Source organism: Acanthisitta chloris, unplaced genomic scaffold (assembly GCF_000695815.1).
Source record: "Acanthisitta chloris isolate BGI_N310 unplaced genomic scaffold, ASM69581v1 scaffold22633, whole genome shotgun sequence".
NCBI classification, from domain to species: Eukaryota; Metazoa; Chordata; class Aves; order Passeriformes; family Acanthisittidae; genus Acanthisitta; species Acanthisitta chloris.
The window spans coordinates 1-15,489 of NW_008665674.1; the positions used below are offsets into that span (position 1 = coordinate 1).

At 45.0% G+C, this 15,489-nt stretch overlaps 1 protein-coding gene across 1 annotated transcript; it reads left to right on the forward strand.

Moving 5' to 3' along the window:
• The first annotated feature begins 2,582 nt into the window (after window positions 1-2,582).
• Window positions 2,583-14,465, forward strand: ILDR1 (immunoglobulin-like domain containing receptor 1). The gene is made up of 7 exons (XM_009071851.1): window positions 2,583-2,769; window positions 5,160-5,309; window positions 6,045-6,164; window positions 6,318-6,464; window positions 10,707-10,838; window positions 12,622-13,424; window positions 14,424-14,465. The coding sequence occupies exons 1-7, from the start codon at window positions 2,583-2,585 to the stop codon at window positions 14,463-14,465; spliced, it is 1,581 nt and encodes a 526-aa protein (XP_009070099.1).
• Window positions 14,466-15,489: the final 1,024 nt, after the last annotated feature.

Below are 15,489 nucleotides of genomic sequence, written 5' to 3' on the forward strand. Positions count from 1 at the left end.
GCCGAGCGGAGTTTCGGTGCCCGAAGGTGCGGCTAACCTCTCCGCCAGGAGGAAGTGGCCTCGTGCTTCCTGCAGCCTCCGGCGGCGTGCGGCCCGCCCGGGCGCTCCTCTTTGGCCTGTCTCAAACCTCCTTGGGGGTCTGGGGTGCCTGCAGTGCTCCCTCACCTGCCTGGGGAACAGGAGCTGAGCCCTTTGTCCACAGGTGGCCTTCAGCAAGCAGAGCTCGTTCTGCCGAGCTTTGCGAGTTGCCTGGCAGCGTCTGACCTCCTGTAGGAAATAAAAGAAACGTTTTGGGTTTTGGGTGCTTGGGGTCTCTGCTGATGGTTTAGCTTGAAACGGCAAAATTGAGGTTTTTCACTGAGAACCAGTGAAAGAACCAAAAAAGCATGGAGGTGTGCTCCTTTATTGTCTTCCTTAACAGATGTGGCCCTGCGTGATGTTCTAGTTAAAACCTAGTTTTGCTGGCTTCATTCAAAGTTTACTGTCTCCACTGTGGAGCCATACGCCTGAGGTAGTCATAACTTACTCTGGTTGTGTCCAGATTTGTTCTTTCCAACCAGGATAACAAGGATAGAAGTGGAGTAATGTAGTCCAAGTTTAGGAACTGGCCTTAATTTCACAGCTTTTCAGTTTTCTTGGAGGGGGTTAGTATGAAACATTAGACATGCAGAGACATCCAACTGTCCTCCAGTGGTGTAACAGTAGGGTTTCAGACTCTTTAGAAAGTAAGGAACTTATCTTTCAACTCCGAGTGTTTCACAGAACAGAGGTAATGAGAAAGGATCCCTTCTATAAAAATATTTGGTTTCTGTAATTGAAATAGTGATTTTGAGTGTTTTATTCTTGCAGAGAGACGCTGTTGTAGGAAACCCATGGAAAATAGTCTGTTCCTATGGCCCTTGACAAGTCAGAATTCATATGGGGTTTCATTTGTTTGACACTGAGATCAAGGTTTTGCCAATCTTAAGAGTCTGGATATTGGGCTGGCTTCTTGTGATGGTCTGCATTAAGTTCCCATGGCTCAGCTATTTCACAATGAAAGCTGAAACAAGATGCATTGAACTACAATGCTTTTAAGTAAGAGCAGCCTGCCAGCAGTTGGGATCTTGCTTTGCTACAGCATTGCAAAGATTTGTTTTTCCTAGAGGTTTGCACAGCTGCTGTTATTTCTGTGTGTAAGTGCATGTATGTGTATTTTATTATTCAGGAATTGTCCTGCTCCTCTCTTGTCTGTGTGGTATTTTTAAGGCAGATGAGTTCACTCTACCTGTGCTTTTCATTGGCTGACCAGGAGTCCATTTCAAACTAGAGACTGAGCAAGTACTGCATTGGCAATACCCTACTGCAGAATTACTTGTTGCACCTCTTCAATGAGTTTTCCCCTGTGTGGAAACTGCATGAGCTCCCATATGCCTGGAATATAGTGTGGAGGTGCAGTCTAAGAGGACACTGAGTGTTTGACAAAAAATAATGTTTGCGGTTCTGGTCCAGATGTTACTACACAGTAGTAGGAACTTGTTCTCTTGCTCTCATCCTGAAAACATGGAGCAGAGGGAAAGTCTTTAAATATATGATAGAAATAGTGTTGATTAGTGTTCAGCTGGTACCTTCCCAGCCCTCCCCTTTCTTGCCTGCCAGTCCTGCTGTCGTGCTCCCCAGTTAAGAATCCACTAGCACAGCACTGCAATCTCTGCCCTGTTCTCTGGCATGGATTCCAGAGAGGGCATCCCACACTTGCTCTACACTGTTTGTATTTCCTTATCCAAGGCAACTGGTGATAACTTTGCTATTGTTAATGACAAGCACAACTTAATGTATTATCAATGTTTAAATAAGATAGAGATGTCTCTGGAGTATAGCTAAAATAAAGCATGGCTTATGAGAAACTTGGCAAAACCTCAGTGCATACAGCTGCTTAGAGAGACAATGCTGTGGAGGTTGTTAAGATGAGTTCTGAAATACATAACAACAGATTCATTAAAAAGAAAAAAAGGGTGATCGATGTGTGCTGCTCTGAACTAGCAATAAACAGGTTAAGTTTAACTATGGTGCTACAGCCTGGAAGTTGTACTGTCTTAATTCTGTCACCACCAGATAGCATTCTGATTACTGTCTTAGAGACACCTTGATAAAATTAATTTGGTGTTTATATGAGCGGGTGGTGCTGCAGAACTTTTCTGGTTAGGATTAAAAGCCAAGGCAGTCCCATCCTGTGTGCTTCAGGGCCCAATGAATTATCTCTCTCAGCCTGGAGGAACACCTTTCCCCATGTAGAAGGAGAGCACAGAATGATATACTGCTTAATGGGCTATGAATAGTTGCTTTGGAGAAAATCATTCCATCTTCTATAAGGTGGGCCACTCCAGCTGGCTCAAGCTGCCTCCTGTCAGGGAAAGGTGGGATTCATGTTGTAACCAGGGTTTGTAACCCTGGATGGCTTCACCAGTTGGGGACCCGGAGGGGTTGGGAGGCCTGTAGGTGCAAGTCCTGGGTGAAGCTGAGGGAGATGTGCTTCAATCGTTGCTCTGGTGCAGAACAGATGTTGTGATGTGAGACCTGAGTCTGCAGGCTGACAGCTCTCCATGTTTTTGTTTGCAGGCTGCCTCTCCCTCTTGGTGACAGTGCAGGATGTTGAGCGTTACACCACCTTATTCGCCAGTGTCGTCCTCAAGTGTGACTACAGTACCTCAGCTCAGCTGCAGGACGTGGTGGTGACCTGGCGCTTCAAATCCTTCTGCAAGGATCCCATCTTTGACTACTACTCAGTCTGTAAGTATGGGGCTTGTCCTCCAAGGAATTCCCCTTCAAATGGAAGGGAAGGGGAAGGTAGACTTACTGGGTAATACAGGCTTTTGACCCCTTCCTACTCAAAGAAACAGGTGATGGTATTTCCCTGCACTCCAAGTAAAAAGGGGGTGTGTCTGTGATTTCTTTTGAAATGTTAAGGCCTTATGATATGAGATTGTAGAGATCCGAGCCAAAGCAGCTCATTTGTCTTCATTGTCATCAACTCAAAGGGCAGAGCAGCTCAGCCATATTTGGCACAAGTCAGTCTTGGCAGCCCCGTCTTAAGCTTCGGCAGGTTTGAAAGCAAGGGCCCTGCAACAAGTGGACTTTATCACTACATAAAGTGCTATCTAGTGAGAAGTGGACTTATCACTAGATACCTGTGACTAGATGTTACTGATTTGAGGGAGTAGAAGAAACACTTGCATTTTGGAGGATCAGAAAGACTTCTAAGTAATAACGTTTAGTACTGGTGGGAGAATTTCACATGCAGACATTCTAGTGTGGGCAGTCTTAATTCAGGAGTGTTTGATGGTATGCAGACTGCATCCTGGGTTGCACCACAGTATAACCAGCTGGTCAAAAGAGGTGATGATCCCACTATATGTAGTGTTGGTGTGGCTTCACCTTGAGTATTGTGTGTAGTTCTGGGTTCCAGAATTTAAGAAGGATATTAAGGAACATGAATGCATCCAGAGGAGGGCAACAGAGCTGGTGAAAAGGCTGAAGGCATGTCCTGTGAGGAGCAGCTAAGGACTTCGGGCTTGTCTAGTTCAGAAAAAAAGGAGGCTGAGGGGTGACCTCATTGCTTTCTGCAGCTTCCTGGGGAGGGGAAAAGGAGAGGGAGGTGTTGATCCCTTCTCTCTGGTATCCAGAGATAGGATGTGTGGGAATGGTTCAAAGCTACATCGGAGGAAGTTCAGACTGGACACTAGGGAGCACTTCTTTATTTAGAGGGTGGTCTAGCACTGGAACAGGCTTCCTAGAGAGGTGGTCAATGCCCCAAGCCTGCCAGTGTTTAAGACAGTGCCCTTAATAATATACTTTAAGTTTTGGTCAATCCTGAAGTGATCACACTAGATGACCGCTATAAGTCCCTTCCAACTGTTCTATTCTTTATAAACCCTGCAGTATGTTTTAAGTGTTCAACCTTAGCTTAACTGCACACTTAGGATTGAGCTCAGAGTGGGTGTCTTGCTGCCCAAACTCTCTTTTATACAGTCCAGATGGGTCAGGTCAGCAAGTTACCAAGTGCTCTACAGCCTAGTCCACTAGCAGGTGGGTCTCTGGCTCAGCTGAACCCAGGATAATGTGAGTGCTTTTAGCTCAGGCTCTAGCTAATAGGCCCCAACAGGGACAGAAAGAATGAAGGTCACAGTGTCTGCTTAGTTTGGTCTGCTCTTCAGTGATCCATTCCAGCAATGGAAGAGCTTTTGACAAGCTTTGTCCTCAGTTCGCCTCCTCTCCCTTCCTCTCTCCTCCCCTCTCTCCCCCTTTCCCTCCCTTCCCCTTCTGCCCCCTGCTCCTCTCCCCTCCCCTCTTCTCCTCTCTTCATTGCAAGCCCTTTTCAGATAATGCTGGCTGAATCAATCAGCATTATCCCCAAACCTCAGCTCCCAAATACCTGGGAATTCAAAGTTAGTCTATATTGTGAGTCTGTCACAAGAGTATTGCATAGAAATTGCCTCTAGCCCTCCGTTAATTCTGTTAGGTGTCCGTGCACTTAATCCTTAGCTGCATTTAGATGATGGGTTCTTTTCTGTCTTTATGAGGTCCACAACATCTAATGGGAAATAGGATGGAAAGGGAGACAAACCCTACAGCAGTTCATGTATGTCTGGAGATTTTGTTTGGTGAATAAACCCAAATTTGTTTTATTTCCAGTACTTCAGGGTGTTTTATGACTTTTTTCCTTTCAGTTTATAGAATCATAGAATTATCAAGGTTGGAGGAGACCTCTAAACCCTAAGCCATATCCTCCAGCATCAGATCCAGGCACCTCTTAAACACTTCCAGGGATGGTGACTCCACCACCTCCATGGGCAAAAAATCATCTTCATACTGGGACCTGCCCTCCAGCCTACTACCATTAGTTTCTTTCTACTTTTGTTCTTTCAGTTGTGAGTACAGGAGTGATCACCTCTGCAGGTCCTGCATTCTCAAAATCTCTGCCATTCCTGTGGCTCTGCCTCTGTTTGATTTTGAGTACTCCAAAGCAACTTGTCCTTGCTGGTTTGAAGCCATGCTTTGTATTACTAAATGAAAGCAAACACATGCATGCGTTCAAGGGATTTTTGGACTGCTCACAAGGGGATAGAGATTGGTCCTTTGAAATAACCTTTGGCATCTTATTTGATGATGTGTGTTTGTAGCATACCAGGCTGGTTTAGCTCTTGGCCAGGACCCATCTGACGACTGCAATGACAGCCAGAGAAAGGTGCGCATTGTCATCCAGAAATATGGGCAGAAGGACCCTGTGCTGGGCATCGACTACCAGCAGCGAAAGATCACCATTCGGAACCGTAAGTGACTGCACCTCCCAGGCAGGCAGTGACCTCGAGAGCTATCCAATATCTGGGTCTACTAAGTGAAGAGAAGCATAAACATGGCTAATGTCATCTGTAGATTACATGTTCCATGAGGTGGCCATGGAATAGGAACTGAAGGGCCCTGTCCCCAACTAGCCTGAGGGTGTTGGAGGCACTGCAAGCTAAGGCTGAGCTGGGGATGCCTAAGCATTTTGCTGAAGAGGACAAAAGCTGAGGACCCCAGAGGCTAGAAAACAGTTCATTATTCTAAGAAGTACTGTGTAATTGTCCAGGTGTTTTATATGCTCTCTGCTGTCCTTGGAGCAATGGCTGTTCCTCCTGCCAGAAGAGCTATTGAGATATCTGGCCTAATGGGGACAGTGATGTGTGTTCCAAAACCAGTAGGGTTAGCAGTTGGCAGCAGCTGGTATCTGTTAACATTCATTACTCAGCAGCATGCTGGTTATTTCACTCCATACAGAACTAGTCCCACTTCTAAGCAATGCTGTCGGCCAGCAGCACAGTAAAAAGAGACTGGCAGTGAATGGTTTTTATAGGAGTTCTCAGTGGACTCAAGTGGGATTGTTTGAAGGTGATGGCTATGCTTGGGAAGAGGGGAGATGGGTACTGTGTATCACCTGCAGGCAGAGGGCCCTCTTCAAGTGGGGCCTGAAAGTAGTGTCTGTCAGTCCCAAATAGCCTGCTGACCTCTCAGTTCTTCTCCCACAGGGGCAGACCTTGTCATCAGTGAGGTCATGTGGTGGGACCATGGCGTGTACTACTGCACTGTAGAAGCACCAGGAGATACCTCAGGTGATGCAGACAAAGAAGTAAAGCTGATTGTCCTCCGTAAGTATCTGTGGTTTGTTGCCTGGATGGCAAGATACCTCCTCTTGTTCTCTTCTTCCCCACTCCATCTCCAGCAGTGGAGAGATGCTCAGTAACTTACTATGCCCACATACATCAGGATCAATCCTTTTCCTTTCTCCATTTTTCCCACAGACTGGCTCACAGTACTCCTCATCATTCTCGGTGGCCTCCTCCTCCTTCTGCTGCTTGGAATATGCTGGTGCCAGTGCTGTCCCCAGTATTGCTGCTGCCACGTCCAATGCGGTTGCTGTCCAACCCGGTGCTGCTGTAATCAGGAAGGTGAGGTTCAAGCAAATGTACATCCATTTATGGCTGCTGTCAAGACAAAAGCTTGACTGGGAGCTTGCTGAGCTCCACTTCCTCCCTTTTGCTCACCATCCACATAAGCTGAGACACTGCTTTGGCCAATGTGACCTCCATGACCAGCTTACCTGAGTTTAGAGGAGGGGAGCTGGGATTAGTGGAACCCGTCTTGCTCCTTTGTGTCCAACTTTCAGAAGTTCCTCCTCACTCACACATTGTTACCAGCTTCTCTCATGTCATCCAAGGGCGTGATCAGCTCCCTTCTATGGGTAGCTCAGGACTTTTCTGCCCTGTGTTGTGGTTCGTATGCCTGTGTATATGAGAAAGTCAAGCAAATGCCTTGGTACTACTCTTCAAACTAACCTAACCTTCAAGTATGTTGGTCTGAGGGGAATGACATAAAAATTGAAAGTTTCTATCTTTGTGTTTTCTTCAGAGCTGTTCCTTCCACAAGAAAAATGTTTTGTTTGTTTGGGGAAGGAAGTGAGAAGAAAGGAGAAAGATGGTCTCTCTTGGTGGTCAACTTTACAAGTGCATTTTGAGATTTTGAGGGTCAAAAGAAACTTTGTTGTGTGTTGTTTTTAGCAGTAATAAAACTTCTGCAGCCAGACCTTGTTCTCTTAATAAGGCCACTGTTTGAATTTTGGCTGCTAAGGTCGTATAACCTCTGCCTTCTTGTAACTGAAACCTAGTCAGCAACAAGGTGGGCTAGTCTCCCTGCAGCTTACACAGCCTGACAGGAACGAAATACAAGCAGTTTATTTATCACTGATATCACCAGATTCTTCCCCAGATGCTACAAGGAGAGGATTTATGAACAGGGAGCTGTGTTTCTGGTTTCCCTTTACCATCAAAATTGCTATTTGGTATACCTTGTGTGTTAGTAAGCTGTGAGAGTTTTAGATTTTAGCTTAATTTGTTTAGCTCTTGCAAAGAGCAAACAGAACATCCCTCTTATGGCTAAAAACAAAACACTTTCTGGGGGCTTTACAGGTTGTCAAAATATGTAGTGTTGAGGAGGCTATGGAAATTTGACAGAAAACTTAGTTCCTGTGAAGGGAGAGAGAGGTGATGGAGAAGAAATACTCACACCTCCAGACTTCCCCGTTCTCATCAATAAAGGGATTCACAATTTGTGTGAACTCCTTTTGGTTTTTCTGTGCTGTACATTACAGCACACTCCAGACTGCAGTTATTTCCTGCCTCCTCTTGAGGAGAAGGAATCCTTGCGGGGTTCCCAAAACCTCTCCCTGTTCATGAGAGAAGGTACAGATAAGTCTTGCCTCCTTGACTGGCTGCTGGATTCTGTGCCTGCAATTTCCATCCCAAGCTGCCTGCCCTCTTTATCTACTTTGCAAGGGATCCTTGAGCCTATTCCCATCCTCTAATGCCCCTTCTTGTCACTTCATCCTGCCTCTGGCTTACTTTTTTTTTGCATTCCAAGAAATGAACTGGAGGCCTTAAAAACACAAGATAGATTCAGGGGACATCTTAAAAACGGTCCTGAGGAGTAACCAGCCGTTCCATACAGCTGAAGAGAAGGCTTTACAGATACAGCGGGAGCCGAGTGTGGTGATTTCTTCCCGATCGTTGGCCACTGGAGGGCAGCCCAGACCCGCAGAACAGTCACAGGTGCCACTGAGCCGAGGCAATCCTGAGTGCTGTACATCGCATCATTAACTGACACGGGTTTGGATCTAGCAATTAAAGAAGTGCATTGGTTGAGTAATTCAAAATTGGTGTACAGAAATATTAAACGTGCCCCAGGAGCAAGGCAGCTAGACTGCCTGTGGAAACCTCTGAGAAAAGCCCATCAAGGTACATATACATATGGCCTTCTTCTGTTCCGATTAGTTCCTTTTCTACTATGGACTTTTTCCAATACTGATTTGGTGTAAAATATGATATACTTGCACTTGGGTCTGACTAGGTTGGAAAATATTTTTATAATTGGATAATTGCCCCAGCAGCTGTGAAGTCTGTCAAAGGTAAAGAACAACGTTTCTTAACAGGGAGTAAGAGGAGGGAATAACACAACATTCTGCCAAAGTTTTACAGTGGGTATGAGCTCTGAACCTTCCTCAGATGAAAAAGTATGTTTGCTTAAAAAAGATCCATAACTTTACTTCCATTTTGCAGGTGGGGACCCAGAGTATGTATCAGATTCAAACTGGAAGGCAAAGTTTCTAGGGAAGGAGGACAAACTGAAGGTAGTGAAGGGAAGTCCAAGGGTTAATTCTGCATTTTTTTGAGCTGTAGGGAGAAATTAGAGAATTACATAGACAGGATGACTTTGGTCCCAGTGACTGCCTTATACCTCTTACTCCTCAGGATAAGACCATGGTCAAAAGCCAGGGACATGAACTCAGCAGGTTCTAGGACATTCTTAAGGTGCTAACTGGAGGAATGGGTGAGGGAGAGATAAAGTCTTTCCCTTCTTTTTATCCTTTGTCTTTTTTCTCTCTTCCTCTAAGTTTGAAATCTAAACTAGAAGGAAATCCCTTGGGACAAAAAAAAACACAACAAGAAAAGCAGCATATTTGACATAAAATGCTTGAAAGCTTCTACCTCAGGCCACACAGCTTTGAAGATATATCAGAGTATTAGGATTAAAAACCCTGAAGTTTGCAGCTTTGTAGTTCACTCTGGCTGGCGCCAGACTGGGGAGGGGGAGGGAGTCTGCAGTGGGCAATGGAGCTGCATGAAAGGGGAAAGGGAAGGATGTGTTGAGAGGTATGGTTAGTCCCTGTTTTGCTGCAAGTGGTGCTCTGTACAGATTCATTGAAACAGCAAAAAGAGGACACGTTTAATAACTCAAGTGCTACCTGAAATGGAGAGCTCAGTCCTGAAGGGCATGCAGTCTAAATGCTGCCTACTGCAATGAACCCAGGGGACAGAATTAATTGGAGCTTAGCTGTAGCCTGGTTTCTTAAAGAAGCAAATCTTTTGCAGTCAACCTGTCTTGTCTATCTCCTATCTCTTCCCCTCCAATAGCTTCTAATTTCATCAGCCAGCTTCAGCCAGATTTATCAGAGGGGTAAAAGTCTCAAAGGCAATTACGTTCCTATCTGTTTCCTGAACTGTGTAGCCAGGAATGTTCTGTTCATGCTTGACCAGAGAAGAGGCTGCAGTAAAAACCTGCCACTTCTGAAACTCCAGGGAAGCCCTGTAAGAGAAGTTTTGTAAAGGCCCTGTTGCTTAAAAGCTTCAGCCAGTAATGACAGACAAACCAGGCTTTGTAAGGTCTGGGACTTGCAGAACTTGCTTGTATACTTAAGTTTTGATTGTTTGTGGTAGAAGGAGAAAGTTTCTGTAAGATGTTTTCAGGTATTCCCCAAAAAGAAGCAGCAGTGAGCTATGGTTTTGAAGACAGGGATGGTGAGGTTGTCTGTGTAGAAGAGCAGATGGAAATGCTGAAAAAAATGAGGAGGATCTGGAGCCTGACCCCATACATAGGCATTTTGAAGTTGGCAGTGATGGAAAAACAGTGAGGGAGAGAAACTTCCACTGAGTTTGCTCTTTTGGCACACTGGACATTGCTGTTAAGTACAGCATATTGAGTTTGTTCGCCAGTTTGACCACACTGTCCTAAGAGATTTAATTTTAGCAGTCATGCTGAGGTAAATTACCAAGAGAGACAACAAGCGTGGTTGAAAGACTAGAAAAAGAGAAGCTGGACAGTGCACCTCTGAGCGCTTTATTTGTGAAACAGAAAAGAAATGATGGAGTGCAGAGTGGAAAATATGATCTGGACAGAACCCTCATGAAGGCTGTAAAAAAGGTCATCTTTAGCTGGAAGTCAGAGCCAAAAGGGGAAAGGACCAATGATGAGCTGAAAGAGTTTTGAAAGAGAGAAAACTGTGGCACATCTTGCTGTGTGAAACACTATTTCCCACCTTTCCATAACTGTACTCATAATGACAAGGCAAGTTACTTGCTTGGTTACATGGTGCATACTTAATCATAGTGTTATTTGTTCCCAGTTGCTAGGACTGGATTCTGAATGTTAGGCAGTAACCCTCTTCTATTTTACGTGTCTTTTTGAAGGTGTGCAACTTCATATTGGAATTTCCTGTGCTCTGTTTTACCTTTGTCATAGGGCAGAGAGAGCCTTTAATGTCCTGTATCCAAAGGCTACAGCCTATGAAGCAAGGTGGTGTGTGATCTGTAAGATGTGCTCTCTGGATAGCTGCTCTAAGATTTCTTCTTCTTTTACAGTACTGGAACGGCATCGGTTCATGAAGCGAGCCCAGGCACTGGCACCTTGGATATCACCCAACATGTTATACGGAGGTGGTGACAGGAACTCAAAAGTCTCCTCTTACCAGCTGAACCCTCTACTGCAACAAGGTGAGACCATAGGCATCATTTCAGAGGGAAATCTGAATGAGAAACAGGTAACTTCTTAGGGAAGTTCAGCACTGAAGCTTTAGCCTCGCTAATACGAAAGAGAGACAGATGTTTCTAGCATGGCTGCATGTCCTAGCGTGACAGCTTTGCTACATCTGCAGCATACTACAGACTTGCCTGGGTGGATAAATACAGCCTGTTCATCTTAAGTGTCTTGCTAAGCTCAGTGCTGTGTGAAGTAGTTTAACACTAACTAAGGTGTATCTGCTGCACCCCAGCGACTGCAGGGTAAACATACCCAGCTTATCTCTCTTCGTGTGGTAGAGGAGGGTACTGTCTCTTTGTTCTGCTGTGCTGGTCACGGTCAACTCCTTATAGCCGAAATTGGCATGACAAGTGAGGTGCAATTTGTTTGAGTTCTTACCAAATATCTAGTCTTCAAATGATTAAGGGCAAACTGCCTTCTGTGCAATAGATCTAGTCTGCATGCAGCAAAAGATGAAGGACTCTTTAAAGAACCAGGAAGAATTTTCCAGTTGTTCTGGGCCAAAGTCACTCATATAGTGGTATTTATTTGTAACTTTAATGGAGGAGGGAAGTCTCTGAAGTCCTAGAGAAATAATAAAATAACTTCTTACCAGTAATAATATTTAATCACCCAAGGAAGATAGGGGAAATCAACATAATGACTTCTCAAATAAATATATTTTTCATTTGAAATTAGTTTCTCATCACTATACAGCAGTCACAGATTTATTCTGTCTGATGAGTCTTAACTGTTGTTTGAAGAAACAGTTTTCAAACATCTTAAATCCTAGATTTGAGATGTTCAAGTATATGCTTCTTTAGTCCACTAGTTAATTCTACAGTTACCATTTTCCCTAGCCAGGGCATCAGTTTTCCTCAGAAAGATCTGGTTACTGAGCCACCATGGTTTAAGATAGAATACACTGAATCTTCTCAAGGAAATCCATGAGCATGCTGGCAAAAAATGAACAAGTAAATTCCTCAGGCAGTTTCTTAGCCTGTGCCTTCACAGTCTAGAATCTCCTGTGCTGTATTTTCATGAAATGTGTTTCAGGGGAACTTTTTAGAGATGGTGAGTAGAAGAGACCTCCACGGTCATCTAGTCCTACCTCTTGCTCAAAGCAGGCCTGTCACCAACCTCAGTTACATTAGCCATAGCTTTGTCCAGGCAAGTCTTGAAAGCCTGGAAGGATGGAGATTCCACGACATCTTTGGGTAACTTTCAGAGCTGGACTAGTCTCTGTTTTTCTCCAAATGAGGAACCTTCTCCATTTGCTACTTATACATATATGTGTGTGTGTGTGTGTGTGTATGCATATATATCAAAAAATTCTTTTTTATTTTGTTTTGCATTATTGCTTCATATGCCTTCCAGTTTGGTGAGATATAAAAGGAAATACTACAGGCTTTCTCTGATTATTTAAAAGTAAAATTTGTTAGCAATGTTGTAGGAAAAAATTATTCCTCTAAATATATAGACTATATTTCCAGGTGTGCTGGATGACTTTGGCTTCTTACCTCTGTACTGCCTAAAACACAGATCATGCTGGAGCTTACTAGTTACTACTCTTTGCACCTGACCTTGTTTGGTCTGGTGTGCTGGTTGTGGTGCTTAAGACTTGCACAGCTCTTGCAGTGAGAAGGAGCAGGAGAAGGAAAGCTCAGAAGGGACTCAGCCAGGATCTTGAGTGCAGAAGGGCCCTCTCTTCTTACTTTCCTCTTGACTCGCTGCATTCTCCTGTGCTTTTATCCTTAGATGTGTCCCTGCACAACAGTCTTCCGCTGGTGCAGCCACAAACTCGGCTTTCCCATAACAATGGTGTTTTGGACTATCTGGAGTCTGAAATCCATAACCTCAACATGGCACAGCTCCGGCCACCCTCCCACCAGCGGCAGACCGTGCAGCCCAGCTTGCTGTCCTCCCTGGGCTCTGACATCATGCCACCTCCTCTTGCTGATCATGTCTCCTCCGTCCACGAGAGCAGCAACTCTTCGCGGCCGCAAAGAGCTGCCCGCACCCCCAGACCCTGGGACTCTGCAGCAGAGGACAGAAGGGAAAACCGGAGGCGACCCTTGCCTTCCAGTGGGGATTCTCATTCCAGCTACAGTCAGGAGCCCTGGGACAGGCAGCGAGAGGATCATCCTCAGAGGCACAGGACAGGTGTCTACAATGGCAGGCCCCAGCACTACAGGCAGGATGCGTCACCCCCACGCCAAGCTGGGAGGGGCAAGAGCAGCAGCAGCAGTTTCTATCCCGAGGAGGCCAAGGAGCGCTCGGGCCGTCATCGTGGCGGGAGACAGGAGCCCGCAGAGAGGCGAGAGTACGAGCACTATGCTGGGAGGAGCAGTAACTCCTATCAGCGGAGGCACAGCTACTCTCCCCCTTCTCGCAGGGGGTCATGGAGCTCCTCAGAAGAACAATTCCGTGTCCCAGTGACAGACCGCAGGCGGAGACAGCGCTCTCGGGAATGGCCAGAGGATAAACCGCCCAGTTATCGCTCGCTGGAAGTCACCACAGGTCCGGACAAGAAGCACAAAGGCAGCGCAGGGCAGCGCTCGGTGAGTTAGATGCCTTTTTGCTTTCCCTTCTGATGGAAAAATGGGTTATAGGGAGTGAGAGTGAATGTTTCGTACCGTCTGCAGCCTGTTGTCTTTCAAACCCAGGCCAAGGAGCAGGGAGTGCTCGGCGCAGCTTGGGTATGAAGAGGCTGCTGAGTTTCCTGCCTTCAGACATGTGTTGTGTGGCAGTAGAAGTAGGTCCTCTACCATGTGACATGTTATACCCTCTCACTCCTGTCCCCACCCAGAGGCATTTGGATGTTAAAATAGCTCTTCTCCTGGCACTGACTGGGGAGAAAGCACTTCAGGACTAGGCAGCAGTACTGAGTACCCCTCTGCAACCACCTCTGGAGTTGGTTTACTTCTGATTTATTTTTAAATGGGCATGATTCTCCTATTATCGACCTCCAACATTTAATTTTTATAGTATCTTGGGGATATTTTTTGAGATGGTTTATGTGGGAAAGCATCCAGGTAAGATGCCTAAAGCTATATGAAATAGGATTGAAAGTTATGGGTGGCGTGGGTGAGAAATTCCAGACTACCTGGAAAAGGATGATGCACTTGTTGGGGCTCCTGAGAACCGAACACACATTATATGGGCCATGAACAGCCGTTGTTCACAGCTCATTGTGTCAGTTTGCACTGGGACTAGATTTCAGATAGCAACCTGAGTGTGAAAAGCTTCATATCCAATTGCTGCTCTCCAAGTTAAACAGTGTATTCCCTCTTAAAAAATGAAGATTTTTTAAAATTTATTTTAAAAAATGTTAAGTGTCACTTATATGCAGAATTTTACCTGGTAGGAGCCTTCTTAAAGAGCCTCATTTTGCACATTTCCATTTTCTCTTCTGTGTTTTGGAAGAAAGCCCAATTCTAGTCCCAGTTGGGATGTATGTATGTATGAATGGTTTTTGTTACTGTGCTCAAAGCAGGTAGGAAGAAATACGATTTTCATCCATCACTTCTTGTTCCCGAACCTTTTATTTTCTCTTGCAGGACAGAGGAAGTTCGCACAGTGCAAGAAGCATAGTCATTTAATGTCAGTACTGAAAGAATGAAAATTCCCACTGGACTCCTTGTAGTTTTTCTACTGTGTAGGTTGGGATGGATGGTTTTGATTGAGCAGATAGATAACCAGCAATAAAACAGATGAAGCAGCATCCCCTTAGACTTACAACTCTGAAGAATCTATGTCTAGTGCCCATAAAAGCCATACACTTAACCCGTGTTTATTTTTGCTGTGATTTGGAAACTTAGGTTTGCAATGGGCTGTGATTAGTTGAAAACTTCCTGTATGAAACAGCAGATTTTTTTCAGTAAATAGTATATTCCCAGTCTGTAAAGAGAAATACCAGTTCTCTTTGTTAGCTGCCCTGGCACTGCAAGGAGGCCAGTCTGTAGAATGCTGGTCCTTTGCACACCAGTTACCGGAGAAAGGCTCCAATGTTCACAGAGTTGTAAAGTCACAAGACAGTAGAATAATTTAGATTCAAAGAGGCCTCTGGAGGTCATCTGATCTGGTCCCCTGGGAGTCTGGTGTGGGGGGGGGATGCACTGCATCTTCTTTCTAAAGCCCTTTGTTATGCTCAGCATGTGTTTGTTGCTTCTCCCTGGCTGCTCAGCATAGTTGGGGCAGTTGCTTCTTTTTGTCCCCAGTAAGCCTCTCTCCCAGACAGGAGGATCTCGGTGTTGGAAGGATATTGACTTGCTTAATAAGGTGTCACTAGCACATCTGCAAATTGGCAGCTTTTCCACCCTTTGCTGACTGAAACAACCTGCCCTACTTTAAGTAGACCTTAGTGCCTTAAAAGATATTTGTTCTAGCCTTTAACCCAGACTTGAATTGATTTGTAAATTTAAAAGGCTACGTTTACCTGCAGGGATTGAGCAAGGTGTGATTACTTGTGTCCCTTACACCATGGACCAGAATTTCCTTCAACTTTAGGAAGTGTGGTTTTGGTGAATCTATCTTTTCTAAGCCATGTACTCTTTTCCATACATTTTATATTCTCCCTTTGCTCTCTGTGCCATGTATCATATACATGGGGTGGGATAAAGGGCT